Source organism: Castor canadensis, chromosome 7 (genome assembly GCF_047511655.1).
Source record: "Castor canadensis chromosome 7, mCasCan1.hap1v2, whole genome shotgun sequence".
Taxonomy (NCBI): domain Eukaryota; kingdom Metazoa; phylum Chordata; class Mammalia; order Rodentia; family Castoridae; genus Castor; species Castor canadensis.
This window is the reverse complement of record NC_133392.1, coordinates 60,729,719-60,756,003: the sequence shown is the minus strand read 5'-3', so window position 1 is coordinate 60,756,003 and position 26,285 is coordinate 60,729,719. Positions and strand designations below refer to the sequence as shown.

Genomic DNA, 26,285 nt, shown 5'->3' with positions numbered 1-26,285 from the left:
TATTAAGCTCTGTACCTTTCTGCATCCGTTTCCTCAGCTCACCCCTCAGAAGTGCCACCAAAGAAAGATAAATGAGAGAGGTGACCAAACGGGCTTTGGAACAAGCAAACAATGTTGAAGCAAGATAGATTTCTTGTTGAATAATCCAGTTATTGTTGAGTTTTCTCCTTTCTCTACAAAAGCACTACATAATCCTTGTGGAAATTTTTGTAAAGCGTAGATAAGCAAAACAAGAAAATTAAAAGCACCTAATTCCTACCACAAGAACTGTACACAGAATCATTTTCTAAACATATACACATTTCTGTAGCTTTATGGAGGTGTAATTTGCATTTTATACAAATCACTCATCTTCAGTGTATGTTCAGTGAGTTCTAGCAATTTATATACAGTTGTGTAACTACCACTCCACTCGAGATACTGCCGTCCTCCTCAAAAGTTCCCTATGTCAATCCTCTCTCCCCATTCTGATCCCAGAAAACTACTCCTCAGATCTCAGAATGTGAGGTACAGGAATCAGTGGTACACCTTCTGAGTCTGGCTTCTCTCACTCAGCAGGATGTTTCTGAAGATTCATTTATTCATTCTTTTTTGAGTAGTGTTCCATTGTATATACGCGTATAAACACATTTTACTTATTCATCATTTGATAGTCATTTGGGTTGCTAACAGTTTCGGTTATTATGAAAAATGCTGCTATGAACATTCTCATAAAAGTCCTGATATGTATGCACATTTTCGATTCTCTTAGGTAAATACCTAGGAGCAAGATGTCTGGATTACGTGGTTAAGTACAAACGTTGTGTAAGAAACTGTCAAAGCGGTTTTCCACAAGTATTACGCCGTTTTGCCCTCTCATCAGCAGTGTCTGAGGATCCAGTTGATCTACGCTTCTGACAATGATTAGGAATATCAGTCTTTTGAACTTTTTCTGATGACTAGTGACCCTGGAACTCTTTTCATGTACTTATTAGCCATTCTTAAGTACTTTATTGCAAAGTGTCAAAATCTATCTGAAAAAAAAAAGATTATATTGTAGAGACTTGAAATGAAAATGAAAATTTGCCCTACATCTAAGAGACACTTAGGACTAATAAATGATTTTCAGGCCCATTGAGAATGGGCTTAAAGCAAGATAAGAAGATAATATGAGAGGCCTGTTTTTATATGTGGTTAGAAATGGCCACAACTCAAATGGTAACATTTGAGTTCAGAAATGAAGCGAGAGAGGGAGCCATATGGATAGGTGAGGAAAGGCTGAGCCAGAACATCGTGTGCAAAGGCGCTAGGGCAGGAGAAGAATGGACAAAAGGAGTTAATACATACCAAAATGTTACTGAATTCAATAATTAAATTCTGATCAGCCCAAAATACTTACTCAAGGCCTGTTAAAAGTTAGGGCTTTGTTTTTGTTATTTCTTCCTCACAATGGAACATAAGCACCTTCATGAACTCAGATCTAGGATATTACCTGGTGCCTAAGAGGCACTCAACAAATGCCTTTTGAATGAATGAAACAATGAAATATGTAGGTACTGATCATTTTCATATTATAGATGGGAAAAACAAGGCTAAAAAAAGTAACCTATTTATAACTAGGAGATTCAGAACTTTAGACTTAAGTCTTGGTCCATCTGAACAGAAGCCCAGGTTTTTGCTACCCCCCCCCCAAGTTTCTGTGGCCGCCCTTCATGTGTTCAGAATAAAAGCAAGGGATTTGATGGAGGTTTCCTATAATCCTAAAAATAAAACCAGCCTACCACAGGCTCCAGACTGCTGTTTTGGTCCTGAGACTGCATTTCCATCACATCCAAGGGCTTCTAAGACTTTGAGATGGAAGGAATACCAGCAGTTAAGGGAAAGGTATAAATTAAGTTTGCTCCAACACCACATCAAGCCCTCAGAGCAGTCCCCAGCTCCCCTGCCCTGTGGTCGCTGAAGGAACGAAGACTACTGAATTGGCTGTTGCATCCTGCCTTGTTGTTTGTGTTCTCTTGCTAACTGCAATGCCCAGGTCTTCAAATTTGCTCACCAACAAATGCTGCTGTTGTTGTGTGCAAACAACCAAATAAATATGGGTGGAAAAACCCAAGCTTAGTGATTTAGAGAAATTAGTTTATCTGTCACCTAGCCAGTGGCAGTATTAAATCACTCTCTGTTTGAGAAGCCATCGCTCTCCTCCACTAGCACCCTCTGTCTTCTCCTCCACGCATCGGTCAGAACAGCCAACCGAACTGCTTAATGACTGAGTAGCTGCATTTCTGCATTTTGGCTGCCCCCCCAGGAAGGAGTGCATTGTCTGTCTGGTGGGCCTCTGAACCCACCTCTAATGGTAATAATCACCATCTTTGTTCTCTTCTTCCCATGAATTTGGAAAACTATCCTGCTACCTATGCTATAAATTGTGGAAAATAAACTCATTGTGAAAGAGCTTGGTGTTTCCTTTTTACTTTCCATGGCATTAGTCTTTCCCCTTCAGTGTCTTCACCATGAAAGAAAAGTTTTCAGGATGAATAGCCATCCCTTTAAAAATGTGGGCAGGAGCTTATGTCACCTCTAACACAATGGTAGCATTCCTGTTTTGCAGATAGAAAATCAAGTTGCATAAAGGCCTGGGCCTTTCCTTGAGGTCCTCACATCTCAAAAGTGGAGACAGAGACACCAAAACAAGATAGCAGGCTTTGTGACCTGTAGTCCAGTCTCCTCCTTCTCATCCTCCTTTGGCAGAGTTGGGGTTTGAACTCAGGGCTTCATGCTTGCTAGGCAGGCACTCTACTGCTTGAGCCACACCCCAGCCTTACTCCAGGGTTCTTATAACATGACAGTGAATGACCTGTCCAGCTAACTCCCCATCTATAAGTATATGCAACAGTTCAGATGAAACTTAATTCTAGCTGGGTTTACTCAACAGTGTCTGTTGAGTCTGGGAACCTAGTGAGCAGAGATAAAAAAGAGAAAAATCTTAATATGGTACAGTACTTTCTATTTGGGGTGCCATGACTGGTCAAAGAGGTCATGGGACAGCTTGAGGGGCATCAGAAGCAGCTTGATATAAGCTTTGAGGACAAGCACATGGAGAAGAGGGTCTGAAGCAGCAGGTAACACACTTAGCTCACCTGTGAATACTCACAGTAGCAGCCTGTAGAGACTGAGCTAGAGGGAGATGGAGCTGGCAGTCAGGCAGGCAGGAAGTATTTGCAGGAACACAGGTAACAAATTATGGCATCAGCTGAGGCAGGAGATAACAAGTTCAAGAGATGTTGGAGAGATGGACTCAGTATTGCCTGAGCTACCTGTTGGAGGGTGGGAGGGTGGGTGCCTGCAATGCTGTCAGTAATCCAAACCTGATAAAAATGGGCTAAACTGAGTGGAACAGAGTGGCTCACATAATAGCCAAGTGCAGAGGCTGGGTTGATGCAGGGGCTGCAAGGATGCAACTCCTCTGTTCTGCTGCCTACAGTGTGAACATCATTCTCTCTGGCAGCCTTCCCTTGTGGTGTGGAATGTGGCCATTGGCAGTCAAAATGCAGAGAGATAGAAAGAGAGAGAGAGAGAATATCTCTCTAGTCACAACTTTTCCTAAGAGCAAGAGGCAGCCCACCTTCACTGGGTTCAAATTGGGTCAATCCTCCTGAACCAATATCAGCAGCCAGGGGAAAGCCATGATCTGAATCCCCTATTCTAGGATAGGGTCCTGACCAGTCAGTGAGGATGAGAGTACATGACTGCTTTGGCCAGAATTGTGTCAAAACTGCAGCTGAATCAGCCATTAAGGAAGAGGAACAGACTGCTATGATTAGCTTAGGCTAATCAGGACCCTCCCCTAGGGCTGGGGCTGGCACTGTTCCCTGAAGCACATGAACACACAGGGGCAGGTGGATGCACACCTGAAGAACAACAGACTGTCAGGAAGGAGAGGTGCTGGGTAGGCACCACCATTGGTGGCTGCAGAGGTCCACCAGGACGAGCCTAGAGGAACTGCCTGGGCAGGTGTGGCCTTGTTGAGGTGGAAGACTCAGGGAGAGACGGCAAGCTCACTGTTGGTCTTGGTGACCGAGAGATGCTCCTGGGCCAGCCAACCAGAGAAGCCCAGAGGCTGCTGTATAGAGGACAGATCCCCTGTTCTTCTTAAGACCACACTTGCCCTGGCTTCCAGGCTGCACACCATCCTGATTTATCTCCTCCCTCTGGTATTCTCTCTCAAAGCCCTTTGCTGGCACCTCTTCTATGGTTTTTCACCCCTGGAATACTGGGATTCTCTGGGGTTCTGCTGTTTTCACTCTATACATTTCCTCTAGGAGACCTCAGCTTTTCTTTTGGTTTCAACTGCTCAACCAATGGCTCCAGCCAAACTTTGTTTTCTGAGTTTTAGTCCTAATATCTAACCACCATGTAACTCAACTTGGACTTTAGTCCTGCTGCACCACCTATAATCTCTCCATTATTTGCCACTGATAATTCTGGATAATCTTTTCTGTTTTATATAATGGACTATGCAAATACAACTTCAAACTGCCTTCTCCAACCCTACTGATGCCCTGAACCCCTGTTGTATTGTCCATTCTTTTTGTGGGGGGGGCAGTACTAGGGGTTTGAACCAAGGGCTTCATGCTTGCTGGCAGGCGCTCTACCACTTGAGACTGTCCCCAACCCTTTGTGCTTGGGTTACTTTTGGAATAGAGTCTTATGTTTCTGGCCAGGCTGGCACTTCCTGCAAAGCTGGATGACACGTACATACCATCATGCAAAGCTTATTTATCGAGATGGGGATCTCACAAACCTTTTGCCCAGGTTGGCCTTAGACCACGATCTTTTTGATCTCTATCTCCTGAGTAGCTGTGATTATAGGTGTGAGCTGCCAAGCCTGGCGTCCTGTCCATTCTTTACTCTCTTCCCTGGCTTACCTATATTTGTGTGTGTGTGTGTGTGTGTGTGTGTGTGTGTGTGTGTGTGTGTGTGTGTTAGGTATGGGGAGAGCTAACCCTGTAGCCTGGCTTTCTCAAGGTCCTGTTAGAGGTGTGCAAGACTGTATTGCTCTCCTCCCTCTAACAGGAGTATGCATCCCTCATTGCCAGTACCTTACAGTAACTCCTGCAGATGAGTGAACTTCCCCACCTCCTTGACATTGAGTCTGGTCAGGGAACTTGCTTTGGTTAAGGGACCTGAGCAATTTCAACTCTGACCAGAAGCATTGCCAGCCATTATGTGGTTTACCCATTTATCTCCTTCCTGTGCCATGACACCAAAAAAGACACAATCCCTTCTGTCAGGGTCTGAGAACTAAGAGATATGTCAGCCTGTAGCCCTGACATATACTCTGAGAAAGACATGAACATACTGGTTTCTTACAATTGAGTGTTGTATGAGTCTGGTAAGAGGAAGGTTTCATGTCTGATACACTGTATCTAGGAACATAGACTGATGGAGTAGTTAGGGGAGCAAAATGTGGTCCTAAACTGTTGTGTCATTGGCTTTGAGTCCTAGTGGTGGGCAGCAAGGAAACTTTGGCTACTTGGAAGGCATATAATCAACCAAGTAGTGTATAATTTTAGGCACAGAGATCTTTACTAGTGTGCCTTGGTTGCTTTTAGGTGCCTTTGACAGAATTCCACAAGGAAGAAATGAGCTCAGAAAGGAACTGACTGTCTTCTAGGCAGGGATGAAAAGGAAAAGACAGAATGCAGAAATTCTGTGGTTGAGAGATCCAAGTATTGCTCATCTCTAACCACGAAAGGATAGAAATTGAGAAATGCAGGCTGGAGGCATGGTCAAGTAGTACAGCACCTGCTGAGCAAGCAGGAGACCCTGGGTTCAAACCCTGGTACCACAAAAATAAAAAATAAAAATAAATTGAGAAATGCTTTGAGTAACAAAATGACTAAATGACTAAGTCTGACCTTGGGTCAGACCAATGGTGTGAGAGCAGCTCCCACTAAGTTCTTTGTTGGATAAAATGGTGTGGGGCCTGGCTCTCCCACAGCACCTGGCAAATTAAAGTTATCTTGGTAATTATGCCTAGAGAGAATTTATAGGTGTGGTGCCTGGCATGTGGTGGTAACTAGAATCAGAAAAGGTAAAACGCTATCCATGGTCTTAACAGAGCTGTGAGACTGAGATGCACCAGCTAGGGTCAAAGGAGACCAAGACTGTTGGAGAAGATTCTTCATGCCCCCAAGGTAGAAGGGTGGCTGACGAAGCTGCTCAGCTACTGAGGATTGTGTATTTTCTAGATATGGCCAAGGATGATGGCAAAGAAAGGACCCTTCTGGAGGATGAAGCCACGAGCCTTGAAAAATGATACCAGGGGCTACTTCTGGCAGCTGAAGTGGGATCTAATCAACAGATGTTTCCTAAACTCAGCAAGATTTTGGAATTCAAACAATCTGTGATGGTTGTGTACTTCCCACTCTTTCTGTTTATGAATGAGAGTATTAATCCCAGTGTTTCTGTCTTTCTTCAGTCACGGAATATTAAGTACAGATGGGGCAGGTAAATAACATTTGTTTATTTGTTTTTAAGTACTTAAGTCTCTGGACTTTAAGAACTCAAGAGAAGCCATATCTGGACATAATGCAAGGACCATCACGGATACTAAACTTTGACTCTCATGGATAATTGGTTGCTCGTGCCTTTGGGCTGGCACCCAGAGGGTGTCACTATTTGGGGAGAGTTTTTCCTGTACAAAGGGGGAAGATGAACATTTGTTACTATTACAGAGGGTATTACTGTTCCCAGCTATTTGCTTCTATGAGGGGAAGATGCATCCTGTATACCTGGTCATGCACTCTCAGTGCCCCCAGAGGAGAACTGTTCTCCATGCTCCACTGTCATCAACAAAGTCAAAGGATCTTGTTGGTGGAATGTGAGTAGAAATGACACACACCCTTTTTTGAGCAAAAGCTTTCAAGACATCGTGTGGTTTGCCATTTCTTTTTTCCCCTGCAACAAGACCAATATGAGGATGCTACACCCTATGATAATGAAAAGGCAATTGGGAAAAGCCATGGCCGGTCCATACTCCCCATCATGTCAGTTAAAAACAAATAAATGTTCATTCTGATAAGCAACTGAGACTTTCCATATTGTTATGACACAATAAATGAGTAAAAGTTGACTAATACAGTTTGTTTTGACTTCGGTCCAGGGTGATGCTGGCAGGAAACTATAGGGGGTGTACAGAAGGGAAAAAATGTCTTCTTTTCCCTTTCTGCTTCAGGCAGCAACCCCCCTCTACCCTATTCAATCAGTTGTTGCAGCCAGAAACCTGGAAATAACTTCAAGCCTCCATCTTGCTCATCTCCTCCACAATCCAATAAGTGATCCATTCCATCAATTCTACCTTGAACATAACTCTTGGTTGGCTCTTTTGCTACCAAATCCAGGGTGCAACTACTCTCTAGTTTCAGCTCTTACCAGTCCTTACCTGGCTTCTGCCTTGTCCTCTTCACCTTATTCATCCTTTCTCATCATTCAGGTTAAAGGTTAAAGGTCACGTCCTTGAGGAGGCTGTCTGTCCCCACAGTACAATGCCCTGTATTCTCTATCAGTTTTCTGGGGGATGTGGCTCAAGCGGTTGAGCACCTGCCTACCAAATGTGTTGTAATTATTTGTTGAAGTCTGTCTTCCCTCTGGACTCTAAGTTCTGGGAGGACTATGGCGATGTCTTTCTAAGTGCTACATCCCTACTACTCAGCACAGAGCATGGCCACAAAAGTGTTGAATAAAACTTTGATATAGATTTGAAAGTTTTCATGTCATTGAACCTATAGGTGGTTGTTTTCTACATGACCCGTGAGATAACCTAGAGAAGGAACATCTCTAGAAGAAACAGGCAAAGTAAGAAAGACAACGATTAACATGAAGAGAAAGCTAAGGAGGAGAATGGGAAATTAATGTTCAGAGAAGGAGGAGGAACATCAGAAGGGTTAAAAAAGAGAAGGCATCAGGAAACTGGAAGGATCTAACAGGGTCGCCCTCAGCAAAAGGGACAGGTTAGGGACTGAAAAGTGCCACTGGATTTGGTTACAGAGCAAGAAAAATAATGTTTAAGAGTGTTGGACTCTTCCTTTGTCAAACTAATATATTTAAAAAGATATTTTCCGGTCCTTTTCACTAATTCTTCTATCCATTGGTCCATTCATTAAACATCTATTCTAGGTCAAGTATTTTGCTAGGCCCAAGAGAGACATGAAAACTAGAACAAGGTTCTGTGGGTATGTGGGGCTCAGTCCCCTTGCTTGTTAGGGAAAAGTGACAATGCATCAGGATTGGGAGTTTTACTGGAGTTGGTGCTAGTTGGCTCTCAGAACATACTCAATGAAACAAGAGCTAACGTCCAAGTCCAAAGGTCAACAAGACTTTATTATTTCGCTCTGAGCTAGCAGGAAGCAAAAGGAAAAGTACATACAACCCATTATTATTGCACCATTTCTGTCTGTTCCTAAGTTGGTCAGAGATGAGATCCTGGGTTTTTTTTCAAGAAAATTGGTTCCATCTGCAAAGACAGAAAATGATTGAGCAGCAGTTCAATCAAAAGCATGCCCCCTTAAAATACTCCCCAGACTTGGTCCTACTTATTATTCACTCTGCAGAGATTTAGTTTACTTTCATGCCTATCTTGTATTACTGACTCAACTATTGCTCCACTATTTTTTTTTCTGCCCTTGTGTTCTGAAACAATGTGGTGTTGTGTTCAAAAGGTCAGTGAGTCACAGCCTTCTGAAAATTAATGGGTGTCAGCGGGGTTCAGACTTGGATATAAGCAAAGGGAGAGACACGAATTAAGTTTTCATTTAATACTTATTTTATACACTCCATTTTTATATAATACCTATTGTTTTGAAAAAAAATTTCAAGCAAGCTCGGGGTGGTGCCTGGGCTACATAGCCCAGACCCTATCTCAAAGAAACAAAAAAATTTATAGCAAACTGTCTTTAAGGTACATTATCTCTAATGCCTTAGAAAAATAGTAAAGTAGTCATTATTTTAAATGTGAATAATAGTTTCTTAGATTATAAATAGGATATTAGATATACTTAAAAAAAAAAAAAAGCAAACCACGTAGGACTGGGGAAGAAAGTGCTGCAAACTCCGCCCACAGCCTCAAGCTTTGGTTTTGGGGTCTGGCCTGACATTGTGGAACAGAAGTAGGAAAACAAGCTCTGGAGGGGACTGTTCTGAGCGAATGCCCTCAAGGGACTCTGAGCTCAGGTCTGGACCTCCCCAGTACTTCCATCTTAAGTCCCAGTGGATCTGGGGTAGGTTGAGCAAGGAATTGGGCAGAGCAAATCCACCCCCCATTCCCCCAGAGTGGTAATAACAAGTTACAGTTCCCGATGCTTACAAGAACCTAGGTCTGCTTTAAGTACAATTATCCCAACAAGCTATAAAATAGTTACTATCATTATCTCTATTTCCCAGATGAGAAACTGAGTCACCGGGTTAAGTGCAAATTATTCCATGCCACACACTACAAAGTAGAAGTTCAGGTACTTTGCTGGTAGCCATAAGGGATGTCAGTAAAGTGCCTCAGCTTTGCTGAAACTATCAAAAATACGCTCACCTTCAAGAATGCAAGCAAGGACCTGTCTGGGAAGCAGGTGACATTTCAACGCCCCCACAGATAAAGAATTGTTCTGTGAGGAGGAATGTGTGACAGTCAAATGTGAGCTCTGCGCGTGTATGGTGGAGAGGTCGGCAGTCACCTGGTGGCTGACCCAAGCAGAGAACTTGCGTATTAATCCCTCCCGGATCTGAGCAGCAGAGGCAGCTGGGCCCTACAGACAGAGCAAGAGGTGGAGCAGGCCACGTGGCCCAAACTCCTAGCCAAGGGGCGGCCCGAGGGGGCGGGACTAGAGGCAGAGGGTGTGGTCAGTACGTGCGGACGCGCGCGCCGGGCGGAGTGCGCGTGCGCAAGTGGGTGGGGCGGGGGCGCGGTGGGAGCCGAGCCCAGAGCGTTAAAGGCGGTCCCCGCTGCTTGCGGTCCAGCTCGCGGTGCGCAGGCGCGGATTCTCTCCTTGTCAGTCGGCTCCTCGTGCCGGCCAGTGGCTCTGTGGCGGCTCAGCTCCTCTCCCCGGCATCATGAGCGGCTTCAGCAGCGAGGAGCGCGCAGCGCCCTTCACCCTGGAGTACCGAGTCTTCCTCAGTGAGTGTCGGCGGCCCGTGATGCCTTCTCACCCGGTTGCCCATTCATTCCTGGCCTCGCTGCCCGTGGGCCGCCGGTCTTCGGCACGGGCCGGGCTCCTCTGGCGCGTCCCCGGGCTCGGCCAGCCCTCCCGCTTGACCTCCCGGCGGCGAGCTGGATGGCGATTGCGTCTTCCATCCGCCAAAGAGAAATGCTCGGCTCACGCGGCCCGCAGGACCTGAACCTGGGCTGGGGTGGTCTCGCCGATGTGGGCTCGGGCAGGGATTGATAGGAAAGGAAATCAGCGAGTCACCCTAGCCAGGTGCCTGGAGGTAGATCGAACGATCCCCGTAAGAGGATCGCTATGTGGGGAGTGGGGCGGGGAAGGCGACTTCCTAAGACCATAATTCCGCCGCCTTAGTTCAGATGGCCCGCGCTAAGCGGGGTCAGGACCTCCCCCTCGTTCTCCAGACGGGAAAACTGAGGTCCGGATCACCCTGGACCCCTGCTCGCCGGTAGCGCTCCAGCCTGTCGCGCCGGGAGCTGTCCCGGAACCCTGATGCTGGGAATGCTTCTTATGAAACAGAAGGCTGCGCCCTCCAGTTGAACAGGTGACGTCAATCTGAGCGGCAGGAGTGAGGAGTTTCTGTCCTTTTTTGCCGGGAGCGGGGGACTGGGGTTTGAACGCAGGGCTTTGCCCTTGCAAAGCAGGCGCTCTACCGCTTGAGCCGCATCTCCAGTCCAGGAGTGAGGAATTTCTGCCAAGTTGGCACCCTGTTTCAGGGGTCGGTGTCCGGGGCACCACCCCAAGCACTGCATTTAGAGGCCACGAGGCTGCAGGCTAGCGCCGCTTCGCCTTCCTTGGCGCACCACCTTTTGCTCCGTAGGTACGGGAAAGCTACCTGATCTTTATCCCGCCTCACCCCCAACTACTAGGAATAGATTATTGGCGATAACCCGAACCTGTGCCACCAAAGACCCTGCTATTTTAACTTATTTACAGTTTTATTTGGAAGGGAATGGCAGGTGCAGCGCAGTCTGGGGGTTGGTGGATGAAAAGCAGGGAAGGGGGAAGTAGAAGGAAGAACTAGGACTAGTGAAAGGATGAAGCAAGCATCTAGCAAAGATGTAGGCTGGTAATGGGAGGAAAAGGACAGTGAACTCTAAAGCGTTCAATCCACCAGCCCTGAAATTATTTTTATATTTATTTATTTTTGGTGATACTGGGGTTTGAACTCAAGGCCTCACTCTTGTTGGCATGTTCTCTACCACTTGAGCCACGCCCTCCAGCCCTAAATCATTAGATTTCTTGGCAGCCTTCCTTTTTCTAGTTTTTTTAACCTCAGACTGGCCTTGAACTTGAGATCCTCCTGCCTCAGTCTCTTCTGAGTGCTGGGATTACAGGTGTATGCCACCACACTTGGCAGTATCCTTCCTTAATAGTAATAGAAGTCATTTTTTTCCTTTATAATGCTATGTTTTGTAGTCTTTTTAAAACTGATAAGGGTCTGATAGACTGCAGAGTCACAATTGACACTGGAGCCTTGCAGGATTGAGACAGTCACTGTTCAAGTTTTCCAATTCCACTTTGTTTTTTAAACTTGAAACAATGCAATGTGGAGGGATCCTTAGTTTCCTACAGACTAGTGAGAAAGGTTTTTGTTGTTTGCTTGCAGAGCTGAGGACTGAACCCAGGTCCTTGGACACGCTAGGCAAGTGTACTACTACTGAACTACATCCTCAGCCCTAAGGAAGGTTTTTTGTTGTTGTTTTCTTTTTTTTGGCAGTGCTGGGGTTTGAACTCAGCTTCATGCTTGCTAGGCAGGTGCTCTACCACTTGAGCCACTCCACCATCCCTGCGTTCTGTTGGGTATTTTCAAGATCGGATCTCAAGAACTCTTTGCCCCGGCTGGCTTTGAACCCCGATTCTCCTGATCTCTGCCTCCTGAGTAGCTAGGATTGTAGGTGTGAGCCACTGGCACCCAGCCCTAAGGAAGTTTTAAAATTACTTTTTGGATATGATAGTTGGATCTTTAGAATATAGAAATTACTTATGGAGAAGTTCTTACAATTTGATTAGCCTTAAAAAAAAATCATAATTGTAAGATGCTTACCTTCCCGAAACATCACTTACAGCAAATGATTTTAAATTCAGCAAAATGATTTTAAATTCCCTTCTCCCCAGGTATTTCATAATAGTTCCACAAACAGCTGAAGTAACGATAGGTCAAAAACAATTTGACCACCTTTTATATGCTAAGCACTGCTAGGCTCGGGATGCTAGGCAGTTCCTGCTCTCAGAATATGGGCTAATTCCTGTTAGAAGCCTACAGAGTGCACAGGTTGAAACTGGGTTTGGAGGAGGGTCAGGAAAGGTGAAAGATGTGTCAGTGTTTAGCTGGGCATAGTGGTGTACACTTGTGATCCCAGCACTCGGGAAGCAGAGGCAGGATGGAGAGTCTCAGGCCAGCCTAGGGTACAAAATGAGATCTTAACTATAAAAAAGCAAGCAAACAAACAAATAATAGAGAAATAAATAAATAAAGACAATCTGTTTTGGGGCTTTTTTGGCATGGGAATAAAATCTTGACATTAAAAAATATGTGCTTCATGCATTTGGCAATATAATTAGCCACAATAACAATATTTTCTAATTTATATTACAGAAAATGAAAAAGGACAATATATATCGCCATTTCATGATATTCCAATTTATGCAGCTAAGGTAAGGAATCCCTGTCTCTTGAACACGGTCTCTTTACTGAGATCAGTCCGTGTGTACATCTTACTTTCCTACATGTCTCTTAACAAGTACTTAAAATGCCTCATTGTGTTGTAAGAAGTCAGTCTTAAAATATCACACTGGGGGTGGGGGGAGGGGGGAGAAATGACCCAAACATTGTTTGCACATATGAATAAAATAAAAATTTAAAAAAAAGAAAAAAAAATCACATTGGTCTTGGAACTAAAATCTTAGTACTTCATTAGTAGTTTTAAAATAAACCAGGTAGCCAGCACAGAATTTTGACTGGGATATTTATTAAACAGTAAAAATAAAATAGATTATTCAGTGAATGTAAGAAAATTCAGTATTTTTAACAGGCTAGTAGAGCGAAGATTTACAAATAGTGTTAATAAAGGTAAGTACACAGATTTCTAAAAAGAAATGTCTGTTTCTGTACACACCAGTGAGCTGAAGAAATCTGACTTTAGCATAGATTACCACAAATTAGTAAGAGTCTTTACTTTTCTAGGCAATAAGTCTGCTGCAGCTACATATTTATGATCCCTGGCTGTAGTAGAATTACCAGTGCATCTCCTGCATGCTAGGCAAACATTACCTCTGAGCTATATCCCCAGCTCATATTTTTATAACTTTAAGTAATCGTGTTTAAAAAACACAGCCTTTTAAGCCTCCTTCCCCCAGGAGAAGTTTGCACTGTATTTAGGAACTTGACACAAGACAGATAAGTTGATTTTTTTTTTTTTTAACACCCTTCAGTTCTGTTTTGTTTTTTTTTCCTTCAATAAGGAAGTTTGATTCACATTGAGTACAAAACCTTTTGAGTTGTAAAAGCTTCCTAGGCCATTGACCTTTCTTAGCGGTATTGATACATAATACACGTGAATATCACACGGTGACGTGTAGAATAACAGAAAAGATGGAATTGTGCCCTGTGTGTGCTGAGTCATACTGTTTTCTGGGCTTGACTCTCAGAAATAGATTCATTTTACTGTACTTCTACCAGTTGCTGCAGATGTGTACAGACACCTAGGCACTGGCAGAAAAGCCGATTTACACGTTATTTTGCAGGAGCCTGTCTAATCTGGGCTCCAGTTGGAGGTATTGGAGCCAACAGCCCAAGGCCAATCATGTGCCTAAGTTACAGGAGGGACTTCTAATTGGATGTGTTTTCCTGTGGGAGTCTCAAAGTTGTGTTAACTCATGAACTACAGTTTGTTAATCCTCCCCACCTCATGAATTGGCCTCATTTGGTTGACTTGAATGATCTAATTGTAGTATAATATTATGTGCATCATATTTATAGTAACATCTGAGGCCATTCTGAGTAATGAGATATGAAATGATATCTCTGAGTTTATCGATGGTACCCTCACATATAGGTGTGCTGAGGAAGGAAAACATCTTGACAAGAAGCTAATTTTTGATGTTTGTAGTGGTCAGACAATATTCTAGCCAAGGACCAGAATGAAGTTGTGGTACCTGGTCTTATTGCTGCTTCAAGGTATTTCAAAATAGGAAACTGAGGTATTTTGGTGTTGTGCAACACATCTTTACTCAGGTTACCCTGCAACACTGAAGTCTTGTACAGGGGTGGTTGTCTGTGATGAGATTACTCAAAATCTCCTCCTCTTGTGCTACTCTGTGGCAGCTTAGAAGCATAAAGTCTTTCAAACTGGATTTCATAGTGGTCCAACCCCTAAGGACCTCTGCACTTCTAATTCTTGCCTGGGAGTCCAGAAGAAGCTGTTTTGTTTTGTTTTATTCTTAAGGAAGTTATTTCTTTATAACACAAATAAGGGTGTAGACGACAGAAGTTATTTTGGATTATAGCCAAAAAAAAAAAAAAAAAAAAGAAACCTAAATCTGATTAATTCATTTGGTTACAGAAGAATGACTTAAAACAAAACAAAACAAAAAAATTCCAATGTTTTTAAGTTTACATGAATGCATTTTTGTGTTGTGTGTGTGATTCTAGCCGTTATCCCCAGCATGGCTGGCTGGTCATTTGAGGAATGGTAATGAGGGGATGTAATTGACAAGTGAGGGCATACACCTTTAACAACTCAGTAAGCTCCTCTAAGAAGAATTTCTAAAGGTATATAGATTCTTCACGTCAGGCCTTTTCAATGTGGACAGTATCATGAGCTAATCAAGCCAACTGGGTCTGGAGATTCTTGTAACTCAGATATCCTGCTTGGATTATGTCCAAATCTACTGGGCAGAGAAAGCAAAGGCAGGAACTCACTGGCTTTCTTGTTTTTAATTGTAGGGATGTTCTTTGCCCTTAGTAGTCTATTTTGGGATCAAATATAGAAGTACCTGTCACTCAGAATATCTTTTAAGATAAAACTTAAGGGATATCAGAAAAACTTTAGACCCAGAACATTGTATAAACCATATGATACACTGGGTGGATAAAGATTTAAACTATTTTGGTTTTGGTTTCCTTGTTTTGTTTTGTTTCATTATGTAGCCCAGACTGGTCTTGAACTTTCGATCCTCCTGCCCCAGCCTCCCCTGTGCTGGGATTACAGTATACTAACACACCCAGCACTCTTGGAAAGGTGTACCAGATTTCATCATTTTCCAGAATATCTTACCTTAGCTGGGCCCTGGTGGCTCATGTCTATAATCCTAGCTACTTGGGAGGCCGAGATTAGAAGGATTGAGGTTTGAGGCCAGCCAAGGCAAATAGTTCTCAAAACTCCATCTCCAAAATAAGAGCAAAAAAGTCTGAAGGTATAACTCAAGAGGTAGAGCATCTGCTTTGCACACACATAGCCCCTAGTTCAAACCCCAGTCCCATCAAACAAAAAGAATATCTTACTTTATTCAATGTTCATCAAGTGACCGTGGCTCTTAACCCTTACTTTTAAGTTTTGGCTTTAAGATTAGTTATGGTTATACAAGGATATACTCTAAGTAGTTAAAAGTAAATGGTTTCCTGAATTATTTCATTGATTAATGACTAAATCTATGACCAAAGTTTATGCTGTTATATCCCTCATTCATTTAGAATTGTAACTTAGCAAAGGAAAGGATGATTTATACTAGCAAAAGGACATTTGCTCAATAATTACATTAGGAGTCCAAGAGAAACTTAGACTATTAAAGTAAAAAAACCTAAACATACATACCCAAAACTTTCAGTAATACAGCTTTACTATCCCTTATCCAAAATGCTTGAGACCAGACCAAGCATTTGGTGTTTCAGATTTCAGAGTTTTTGGATTTTGAAATATTTGCCTAAACTTAGTGATTGAGCATACCTAAAATCTCAAAATCTGAAACTTTTGGAATGCATAGTAAATTTCAAATTAGGTATGTTTAACCAGAATTTTTCTATTCATTCCAGTCAAACTCCCACAGTTGAAAATACATGTCTCTATATAAAGTAGTAACAATGTCCCAGATTATAACTAAGAATAAGCTCCTACTTCTCCCCTTCAGATAAGTTTTAGAATGACTAACTTTTGAATGCAGACATTCTAATCATAATCTGTTCATTTTTTTTCCTCTTCATTAAATCAAGCAAAAGAGTTTGCATTTCTAGTTGTTAAACTTTTCTGTTATCTGCAGTGACTAAGAATTTTGACCAGGGAACCCTTCCACCAAAATGGATATTTATAGCAAACTGAAGAAAAGATACTGAAGCATCAATCTATTTGATTAGAAAAGAGAAACAAACAAACTTTTAAAAATAAGTATGAAGTCAAGATGATATCTGAGTATTTTAAAATTTACATCTTAGCCAGATATGGTGACACACATAATCCTGGCACTTGGGAGGCTGAGGCAGGAGGATCACAAGCGTTTAAGACTAGCCTGAGATACATGGTGAGACCCTATTTCAAAACAAAACAAAAAAAGTCACCATTATGGGACTAGGGCATTTCCTATTAACGATTTGAACTCTTCTGATAGAGATTTAATACTTCAGAAGTTAAGAAAAAAGAAACGTTGCTCCTGTTTGGTATTAACTTCTTTTTTAAAGTAGTGTATATTGTACAAAGGGATTTCACTGCAGTATTTGACATGTGTATATATTGTACTTTGATCAAATTAACCCCTTCTATTGCTTTCCTTTCCCCATCCCCTTTACCTGCTCCCAGTATTGACTTTTTGCTTTATGTATAATCTCTAGATGAATTTAGAAAAAAATTCTTCCTACCACCACTGATTTCCTCTCAATTTTATTGGAAAGCAATAATTTTAAAAACAGTGGTAGGATCAGAGGATGATTTTTTTTTTATTTCTTTTCAACTCTGGCATTTTTAAAAATCCACCCCCCTTCTCTCTGCATTTACTTGACTTCTGAAGTTATCTAGAGAACACTTGAATATGCTAATTTCAGCCACTTGTGTAATTCCTTGATACAACACGTCGTCTTTGCTTGACTTTAGATTGTTAGAAACATTACAAGTGGTGAGACAATCTAAATCGCAATGAGATGTTTAACTTACTACCATTCAGAGATGGGAGGTAATTGGATTAAGAGTGTGTCTGCTATGTATGTACTTGACTGTGTTAGTAATAATAGCTTACCAAATCACCACAACCTATTCATTAGTAAGCAACTGCTGAGACTACTAACTTGTCCACAAGAATGCTACCCAGCTTGGAGATGAGACCTGACCTCAACCATGCTAACTGTAATAGTCCCGTTTATCCAATGAAAATTTAAGCCTCACTAAGATATAGGATATACTTTTTCCCTTACAATAATTTTGTTTTGAATCTTTTTGATTAAGGGTACTTTATAACTTAGACATGTTAAGTTTGCAAATTCCTTAAAATCTGGACATCTGAAACATTAACATTCTTGACTACTTAATGTGGAAGTGGGCTGGGGTGTGGTTCAACTGGTAGAGTGCTTGCCTAGCAAGCACAGAGTCTTGAGTTCAAACCCAGGACTGTGCTGCAAAAAAAGAAAGAAAAGAAAAACTGGGAAGTGAGGTGGACTCTTCTGCTCTGACTTTAGTAGTTTGCCTTTATATTTGCCCCTGCTCCCACAGGTTTATCAAAATCTCCCCTCTAGGGACACTGTTTATGGTTTCTGAAACCATAACTGCATAGCTGGGAGCCCTGATGTCAGAGCAAAGATTCAGAATCCAAAGCATGGTGAAAGGGGAGAATAGAGTACTAGGAAGACCTAACAATGGGGATAAAATAATAGTAAATCTAGGATCGAGTAGTTCAGCAGTAGAGTCCAAACATGGGGCCCAGGGCCCAGGACTAGGGGAAAAAAAAAATCCAGGGTTGAACTAAATAACTATTGTAACTAGTTGGGATAAAACAGGCATGAATTAGTCTGGCATAGTGGTTCACATATGTAATCCCAGCATTTGGGAGGCTGAGGCAAGAGGATCTCAAAGCCAGCTGAGACACTGTCTCAAACAAAAAGAAAGGGAGGAAGGAAGGAGGGAGGGAGGGAGGGAGGGAGGCAAGCAATCTTGGTTTTCCACCCCTTCAGTTAATCTTTCATGTTGTAACAGCTCCACCTTGTGAATCCTTAGAATATTGCTGCTGAAGACATTTAAAGCCCTGACTTGTTCTTTACAGATTTTTCTTATATATTTATTGGACATACTGGGGTTTGAGCTCAGGGCCTACACATGCTAGGCAGACCCTCTACCTTGCCCCCAATCCCCAGATCTTTCATTTTTGTACCTGAGAAGTGGTACTAGATAAACTTACAGTGAATAGAATGAACTTCAATCAAAGATTGGTCCTGAGGTTTCCTACTCATGAATAGTTAGTGTTATTTTCTAAGATATCTAGTTATTATTTTGCAGGGATACATAGATAGAAGAGTTTATTTAGTCCCAGATTTAAGTAACATCTCCATTCTTAACGGTTGCTGGATTACAGCCACTATACTCAGCTTCTTTAGGTTTTATGTTAGGCATTAGGAGGCTTTTTTTTTTTTTTTTCCTCTTCTGTACTAGGGTTTGAATTCAGGATCTTGAGCTTCCTAGGCAGGTGCTCTCCTACTTGAGCCATACCCCAACCCAGCAGAAACCCATAAAATACCTTAGACTTCTACGGGTTGACCAAGAAGTTTAAGTGACAGCAGTTTTGCATTTTTGAATGTGCATCTGTTTAGCTATTCTGCGTAGTTAAAAGCAGCGCGAAGATGATTATTGACTTGCAACCTTTGACTTATTCCTTTGTAGGCAGACTTCTACTACTTCAACCACACCCTCAGCCCTTTTTGCTTTAGGTTATTTTTCAAAATGGGTCTCATGTTTCTTTTGCCGGGGGGGTGGCCTCAGGCTACAATCCTCCTACCTATGCCTCCTGAGTTGCTGGGCTTAGAAGTATAAGCCACTGTACAGGGCCAGTCCCTATTAAAGGGGTTTTGTTGTTGTTGTTTGGGGTGGTACTGGGTTTTGAACTCAGGACTTTGAGCTTTCAAAGCAGATGCTCTACTGCTTGAGCCACACCTGCAGTCAATTTTTGGTCTGATTATTTTAGAGATGGGGTCTTGTGAATTATTTGCCTGAGCAGGCCTAGAACATTCATCCTCTCAATCTCAGTCTCCTAAGTAGCTAGAATTATAGGTATAAGCTACTGGCGCCTGGCGACATTTAAAGTTTTATTCCTTGGTGGAAATCATGTTCCATTTAGAGCTCAGTTTTAATTAGCCTATGTCAAATTCATGTTTAACTTGGTATATGTATTTTTAAACTGTAAATATCTAGGAATTTTTCCCCATGAATGTATCATTCACTTTATTGTGATTAATTTAAGGCTATAAACTAATTACAGTAGAACTGCCATTAGTTAAAATATTTTTGGAACATATTCTTATTATCAATGTCAAACTTGTACTCCTTTTTACGGGAACTTAATTTTCAAAAACAGCCAAATTGGGAGAGTAATGTGAACAATTTAGCTGGTTAACTATTTTGACACTAAAACCCAAGTATGACTAATTAATTTGGCTAGTTGGGTTTTTCTTATTAACTACCTCTGAAATGGAAACTCCAAAACCATTTTGAGTAATGGCAGTGACACCAGCACTTGGGGATGACTGACTTGAAGATGGCCTTCTTTACAGAGAGATTCTATTTGTTTAAAAACTATTCCCTTCCTTTCTAGAAACCGCCTAATATGAGCATTCAATCATCTTCCTACTTCCTTAATTGTATAGTTAATGTTTTCCCATATTTGCTTAGTCTTTATCCGTCATCCTGTCTGCATTTCCATTGACTTCAAAGATCTGACATAATGAACAGTTTGACTTTGGAAGAAATAGGGTATGCTCCCAAAAATAGGAGAACAAATTAGCTCCTGTGCCCAACTCACCTTCTCTCTGTTTTTCCAGGATGTGTTCCACATGGTAGTTGAAGTTCCACGCTGGTCAAATGCAAAAATGGAGGTAAGTTTCACCTCAGATATCAGGCTTTAGCATGTTAGTTTTGGTCTAGACACACCAATTTGCTAGATAAAACATCTAGACTCCAAGGTTTTCTTTTGTTTAGCTGCAGTCTGTTTTCCAGTTACATCTCCCACTACCTGCCAGTCTTCCCTATGTGCTTCAGCTAAACTCACCCATTTACTATTTGCAAATGTGCCTAACTTTTGCTTTCCCACACTTTTGCTTCTGATGTTCCTAGAGCCTAGCATTCCCTTTTTCTCCTCTTATTCTTCAGTCCATTGTGGGCACCTTGGCCATCCCAGCCACAATTAATCTCATTGGAATTTTTGTTGCATTTTGTTTTTCTTTAGGATGACACCTGACATAGTTGCCTTTTTGTTAATATTCATTTCATATTTTATATCACTTGAGTTTTTTTTTACAGTAACTGTTTTCATGTAATAGACTCTCAGGTATTTGACTAGTCTTAAATGCTTTAAAGGAAAACTGAAATCAGACATTTATTTTGCCCTTTTAATAAAAATCTTGATGCTTTTATTTCTCAAATGTTAGGATTCATTCCAGATAACTTTAGTCAACACTTTGTGGAATTAGTAAATGTTGTTTTTCCCTTCCTGAGAGTAAGCTTTTCACCTAGTGTCTGATTATGGAGACCTTTTAGTTCAAATTATAAAAAGTGTTAGGGATAAAGTTAATGGTTATAGTGGAATCAGGGGACATACATACGTAATTCATTTCCTCAAATCCTTGTTTTTGTACTATTTCACACCTAAATATACACCATTTGAAATTTTATTTCAGATTGCTACAAAGGACCCTTTAAATCCAATTAAGCAAGATGTGAAAAAAGGAAAACTTCGTTATGTTGCAAACTTGTTTCCTTATAAAGGATATATCTGGAACTATGGTGCCATCCCCCAGGTATGTCTCCAAGCATTTGTTGAAAATGTACTCTTTTAGCTTACTACAAATGAACTGACAGCTACTGGTCAAAAATAAACACCTGCAAAAGATGTTTGCCATATTAGGTTTAAAAACATAGGAGGGAATAATTAACTCATTTAATTTAATGCTTCTTTGAATAACTTATTCTTAAGCTTAACTGAAAGGAAAATATTTACAATGTTTAAACTCAGATTTGAAAGTTTTTTCTTTTTCTTTTTTTGATAGTACTGGGGTTTGCACTCAGGATTCAGTACTTCCTAGGCAGGTGCTCTACCACTTGACATGCTTCCAGCCCTTTTTGTTCTCATTATTTTTCAAATAGGATCTCAGATTTTTTCTTGGACCAATCTGAACTGCCCTCTTATTAATGCCTCCTGTGTAGCTGGATGACAGACAGGCACACAGCACCATGCACAGCTTATTGGTTGAGATGGGGGGAGGGGGGTCTCACTAATTTTTTGCCCAGAGTTGCTTCAAACTTCAATTCTCCTGACCCTCTGCCTTCTGCGTGGCTGAGATAACAGGTATAAGCCACAAGGCCCCAAATGACTCTTTTTCTGTGAACTGGTTGTAAGCTTGCTGGTGGAATGGCTCAAGTGGTAGAGCGCCTGCCTAGCAAGTGTGAGAACCTGAGTTCAAACCCCAGTGCCACCACAAAAAGGAAAAAGTTTGTGAAAATGTAAGCTATATACATTCTTTGTTTATAGATTGAGTGGCAAGTGTATTAAGTAAAAAGAGAGAGTATGGTAGTGATTAAAAGAACTGGTGTCTGGCTGGGTACAGTGGTACAGACCTGTAATCCCAGCACTTGGGAAGCTGAAGCAGGAGATCAAGAGTTTGAGGACAGTCTGGGCTATGGAGCGAGACCTGTGCACTTGCAAATTCCCATAGCCATTGATTTTTATGTTTAGGATCCTGCTTCCTCCTTCTTAAAGTCAAGCTCTTTGTAGTGAAGCTCCAGCTCTTGGTGCAGGATAGCTGCACCGTCTACCAGTATATCCCCAGCACAATGACAGTCATAGCAGGTTCTTCAATGGTTGAATGATTGTGATTATTATGAGTAAAGGACATACATTCAATTCTGGTTTGACTAGGCTAAGGCTATGGCACTTAGTAAATATTCAAGTTAGTTTCTCCTATTGATAAATGGTTTGTTTCTATTTGCCATTAAGTGGAATTGTTAAATAGAATCTACTGTGAAATAATCTATAAGTTAGTAGAATGGAGGTCAAATTCATCTCAGCTTGTTGGGTAATCACAAAGTCCTTTATCTACCTAATTATAGTACTTCACCTTGTACTTCAGTTGATTTAGTATTTAGCTTTGAACTATGGTTCTTGTGGGAAAACATTGCTGAAATGCTCCCCCTTCTGTGGGTTGGCTTGTTGGATATGGTTTTCCTTTATTCCCCTTGACTTTTCTCTTTTTCCTTCACTCCAGCTGAATAGCCAAGCAAACCTAAGTCATAAATATGTTCTGCTTGGGGACAAAAGAACCTGAACAGCAGCTGCATTTTAAGCCTAACTCCCTGCCAAGATCAGCTTCAGTTCTTCTGTGAGATGCTCTGTTAGGGCTCTGGCTTGCAATTTAGCAAAGAAAGCAAGCCAGTAATTTAAGCTTCAGAAAATCCCGATTAAACTTTCAGTTTTGGCTCCTGGCCAGCACTGGTGCTTTTATCATCAGAACATACCATTTTCATTTTAGTATTATTGCTTACTCATCTACATTTTAGAAATTTGTTATAAAGAAAATCTGATTAGTAGAAGAGTTCATCAAAGCTTTTTGTTTGTGGGGGGGAGGGGGTGGGACCCTGGGTCTTGTTCATGTTAGGCAAGTACTCTACCACTGAGCTTCCCCAGCCCTTGGTTCTTTGAGACAAGGTCTTACTATGTAGCTCATGCTGGCCTTGGAATTGTGATCCTTCTGCCTCAGTCTGCTGAGTGCTGGGATTACAGGTGTAAACCACCATGTCCATCTTAAATAGTCTGTTTTGTTTGTTCTAAATAAGATCATCGTCCATTTTAAAGCTTAAATTTAATTTACCATTATACATCTAGTAGGAGCTCTAGCATTTAATTGCTGTATGTTTAAGATTTTTAAATGTAAATAAAGAACTTAAATAGTTGAAGATTCATATTCTTGCAGAAAGATTCATGGGATTTTTGTCTGTTATTGTAAACAAGATCCACTTTGTCAGCAGCATGCATAGGAATACTATACTCTAACCCTTATTTCTTTTAGACATGGGAAGACCCAGGGCACAGTGACAAGCATACTGGCTGTTGTGGTGACAATGATCCAATTGATGTTTGTGAAATTGGAAGCAAGGTAATGACTTTTTTCTGTAGCATTGTAGTGATATTAATGAAATTTAACAAAGTTCATACTCTAAAGAATTTTGTGAATGAAATATATGAATATTAGTGGAATAATGATGTATTTGAGTAGTAAATTAAACTTTCATTTCATTCTAAGTATTTATAAATTGTCATTTGTCATTTTCAAACTTAGTCAGGAAAATGTGTGTATATATATATTTATATTAGTATGTATGGCCATACATGTAGAAGAGTTGGACATGTTCAGTACTGCTTTAGGAAACAGATGGATAGTCCATAGGTAAAGGGTACCATACAGCACATTTCATCTCAATTCAAGGCAAGCATTGCCAAAGGGCAATGAGTGAACTGACTCAAGCCAAATCATCTCCTAAGTAGACTTATGGTAGGGGTTCTTTAAGATTCTATCAAGCAGGGTTGCTGTAAGATTCTGATTATATTTCATTATGATCTCTTTCAGGCTCAGGGAAACAGGAAACAACTAAAACTAAAGTTGTCATTATGCTTTTTAAGTCAAAGATTTTTGTTTGGTTTGTTGTAGTGCTGGGCATCAAAGCCAGGGCCTAATGCATGCTAGGCAAGTACTCCATCACTGAGTCCCCAGTCCTTAAGTCAGTGTTTTTAAGAGACTATGACTTGCCAAACTCAGTAGCCTCTATAAAATAAAAAGTAGAAAAAATACATTATGGGTTTGCAATGTGACTCAAGTTGTAGACACCAACCTAGCAAGCTCAGTACTAGGTTAAATCCCCAGTACTGCCAAAAAAGTGGTGAGGAGATGTGAAACAAATTATAGAGATCTTATTCTTCAGCACATGATAGTGTAAAAAACATTAATTACCCTGAACTATGTTACTGTTTTCTTTTTTTTCCTCCTTTAATTTTATCATTTTTACATTTACTTACATGTATATACATTGTTTGTGCCACCTCCTCCGCACCCCCCAACCCCTCCTGTTTTCTTATGACCTAGAAGAAAATAGTACCTATAAATTTGACATCTTTCTTGTTTCCTATTATCATCAAGTTTCATTCTCTTGTGTTGTCCTGACTGTGGTTGTTGATTCTCAGGTATGTGCAAGAGGTGAAATAATCAGGGTGAAAGTTCTGGGCATATTGGCTATGATTGATGAAGGAGAAACTGACTGGAAAGTCATTGCTATTAATGTGGACGATCCTGATGCAGCCAACTATAATGGTAAGAATATTTGAAGTGTGTGAAGTCTGTCTAGTGCTTAGTACCACCAGACTTAACTTATAATGAAGGAACTGTAAGCCCATGCCTTCAAACTGTTGAAGAGTAGAGAAGCAGAGCATTTGAAAAAGCATTATTTCCACTGCTGAACTTGGGATAGTTATCTCAATAAATTTTCTTCTCTAGGAAAAAAAATGTGGTAGTTTGAGTTTGCTATTTTTTGCGTTCTCATATGCTAGCACTCAGTTACAATACTTTGTTGTTGTTTGCTTGATATGTAATTCACACACCATAAAAGTCATGATTTTGAAGTGTATAATTCGGTAGTTTTGGTTTTTTTTTTTTTTTTTTTAGCATATTTACTAAGTTGTGCAACCATCACCAATATCTAATTCTAAATCATTTTTATTACCCCAAAAGGAAATCCTATCCCTCTTTCTGTAGTCCCTGGCAACCATCAATCACTTTCTGTGAGATCTATAGATCTGCCCATTCTGAACATTTTTTGGCAGTGGAATCATACCATAGGTGTCCTGTGCATCTGTGTGGCCTTATCTCACTTAGCATAGTATTTTCGAGCTTCACCCACATTGTAGCATGGATTAGCATTTCATTTACCATTTTAGTATTTTAAAGTGTAAAATTTAGTGGCACTGAATACATCTAACCATGTAGTTCAGTTCACTACCTATGCCCTCCTCCCAGGCCCTGGCAATCACTAGTCTGCCTTTTGTCTCTATAGATTTGCCTCTTTTAGATATTTCATATTTGTGGACTTGTATAATACGTCTTTTGTGTCTGGCTGTTTTCACTTAGCATGTTTTCTAGGTTCATCCATGTTGTAGTCTGTATTAGTGCTCCTTTTTTTTTTTTTCTGGAATTTGAACTCAGAGTCTCACACTTGTTAAGCAGGTGCTCTACCCACTTTTTGCTCTGATTATTTTTCAGATCGGGTTTTACTTTTTGTCTGGGCCACAATCCTCCTATTTTATGCTTCCCATCATAGCTGGGATGACAGACACAAACACCACAGCCAGGCTTTTTCCCTTGAGATTGGGTCTCATGAACTTTTTTTTAGAGGGGCCTGGGCTAGCCTCAAACCATGATCCTCCTAATCCCAGTTTGCCAAGTAGGTAGGATTACAGGCTTGAACCACCACACCTGGCTGCTTCTAATTAGTGTTATAATCCATTTATCTAGTTATTGAATTAGTCTTCTAAAAGCCAAAGTGATAGCAGAGTTGTATTCTTTCTCTAGAAGCTCCAGGTGAAAATCCACCTTCTTATCTTTTCCTGCTTCTACAGGCTATCCATGTTCTTTGGGCACTTCCCATGTCAGTCTTCAAAGCCGGCAATGGCAGGCTTGGTTCTTATATCACTCTAAGTTTGCTTTCCCCCTTTATAAAACTCCTTCTGTAATGATGACTTTTCTGCCCCATCCCTACCATGATTACACTGGGCCCGTTCAGATAACCCAGGACAATATCCCAATTTTAAGGTCAGATGATTAGTAACTTCAATTTCATCTGCAACCTTGGTTCCCTCTTGCTGTGA

At 41.1% G+C, this 26,285-nt stretch overlaps 1 protein-coding gene and 1 long non-coding RNA gene across 2 annotated transcripts in view; one reads left to right on the top strand and one right to left on the bottom strand.

Annotated features, from left to right (window-relative positions):
• Window positions 1-8,340: 8,340 nt before the first annotated feature.
• LOC141424811 (uncharacterized) lies at window positions 8,341-9,936 on the bottom strand. The gene is made up of 2 exons (XR_012449739.1): window positions 9,563-9,936; window positions 8,341-8,494 (listed from the first exon to the last, which is right to left on the bottom strand). It is a non-coding gene; the product is annotated as an uncharacterized lncRNA (long non-coding RNA).
• Window positions 9,937-9,941: 5 nt separating this feature from the next.
• The window catches only part of Ppa1 (inorganic pyrophosphatase 1), a 28,116-nt gene continuing 11,772 nt past the window's right edge, over window positions 9,942-26,285 (top strand). Inside the window, exons 1-6 of the mRNA XM_020161674.2 lie at window positions 9,942-10,144; window positions 12,790-12,848; window positions 20,200-20,253; window positions 21,055-21,174; window positions 23,440-23,526; window positions 24,609-24,735. Coding sequence (XP_020017263.1) covers window positions 10,081-10,144; window positions 12,790-12,848; window positions 20,200-20,253; window positions 21,055-21,174; window positions 23,440-23,526; window positions 24,609-24,735 — 511 coding nt within the window. The 5' untranslated portion in view covers window positions 9,942-10,080. The remainder of the gene's footprint in view (window positions 10,145-12,789; window positions 12,849-20,199; window positions 20,254-21,054; window positions 21,175-23,439; window positions 23,527-24,608; window positions 24,736-26,285) is intronic.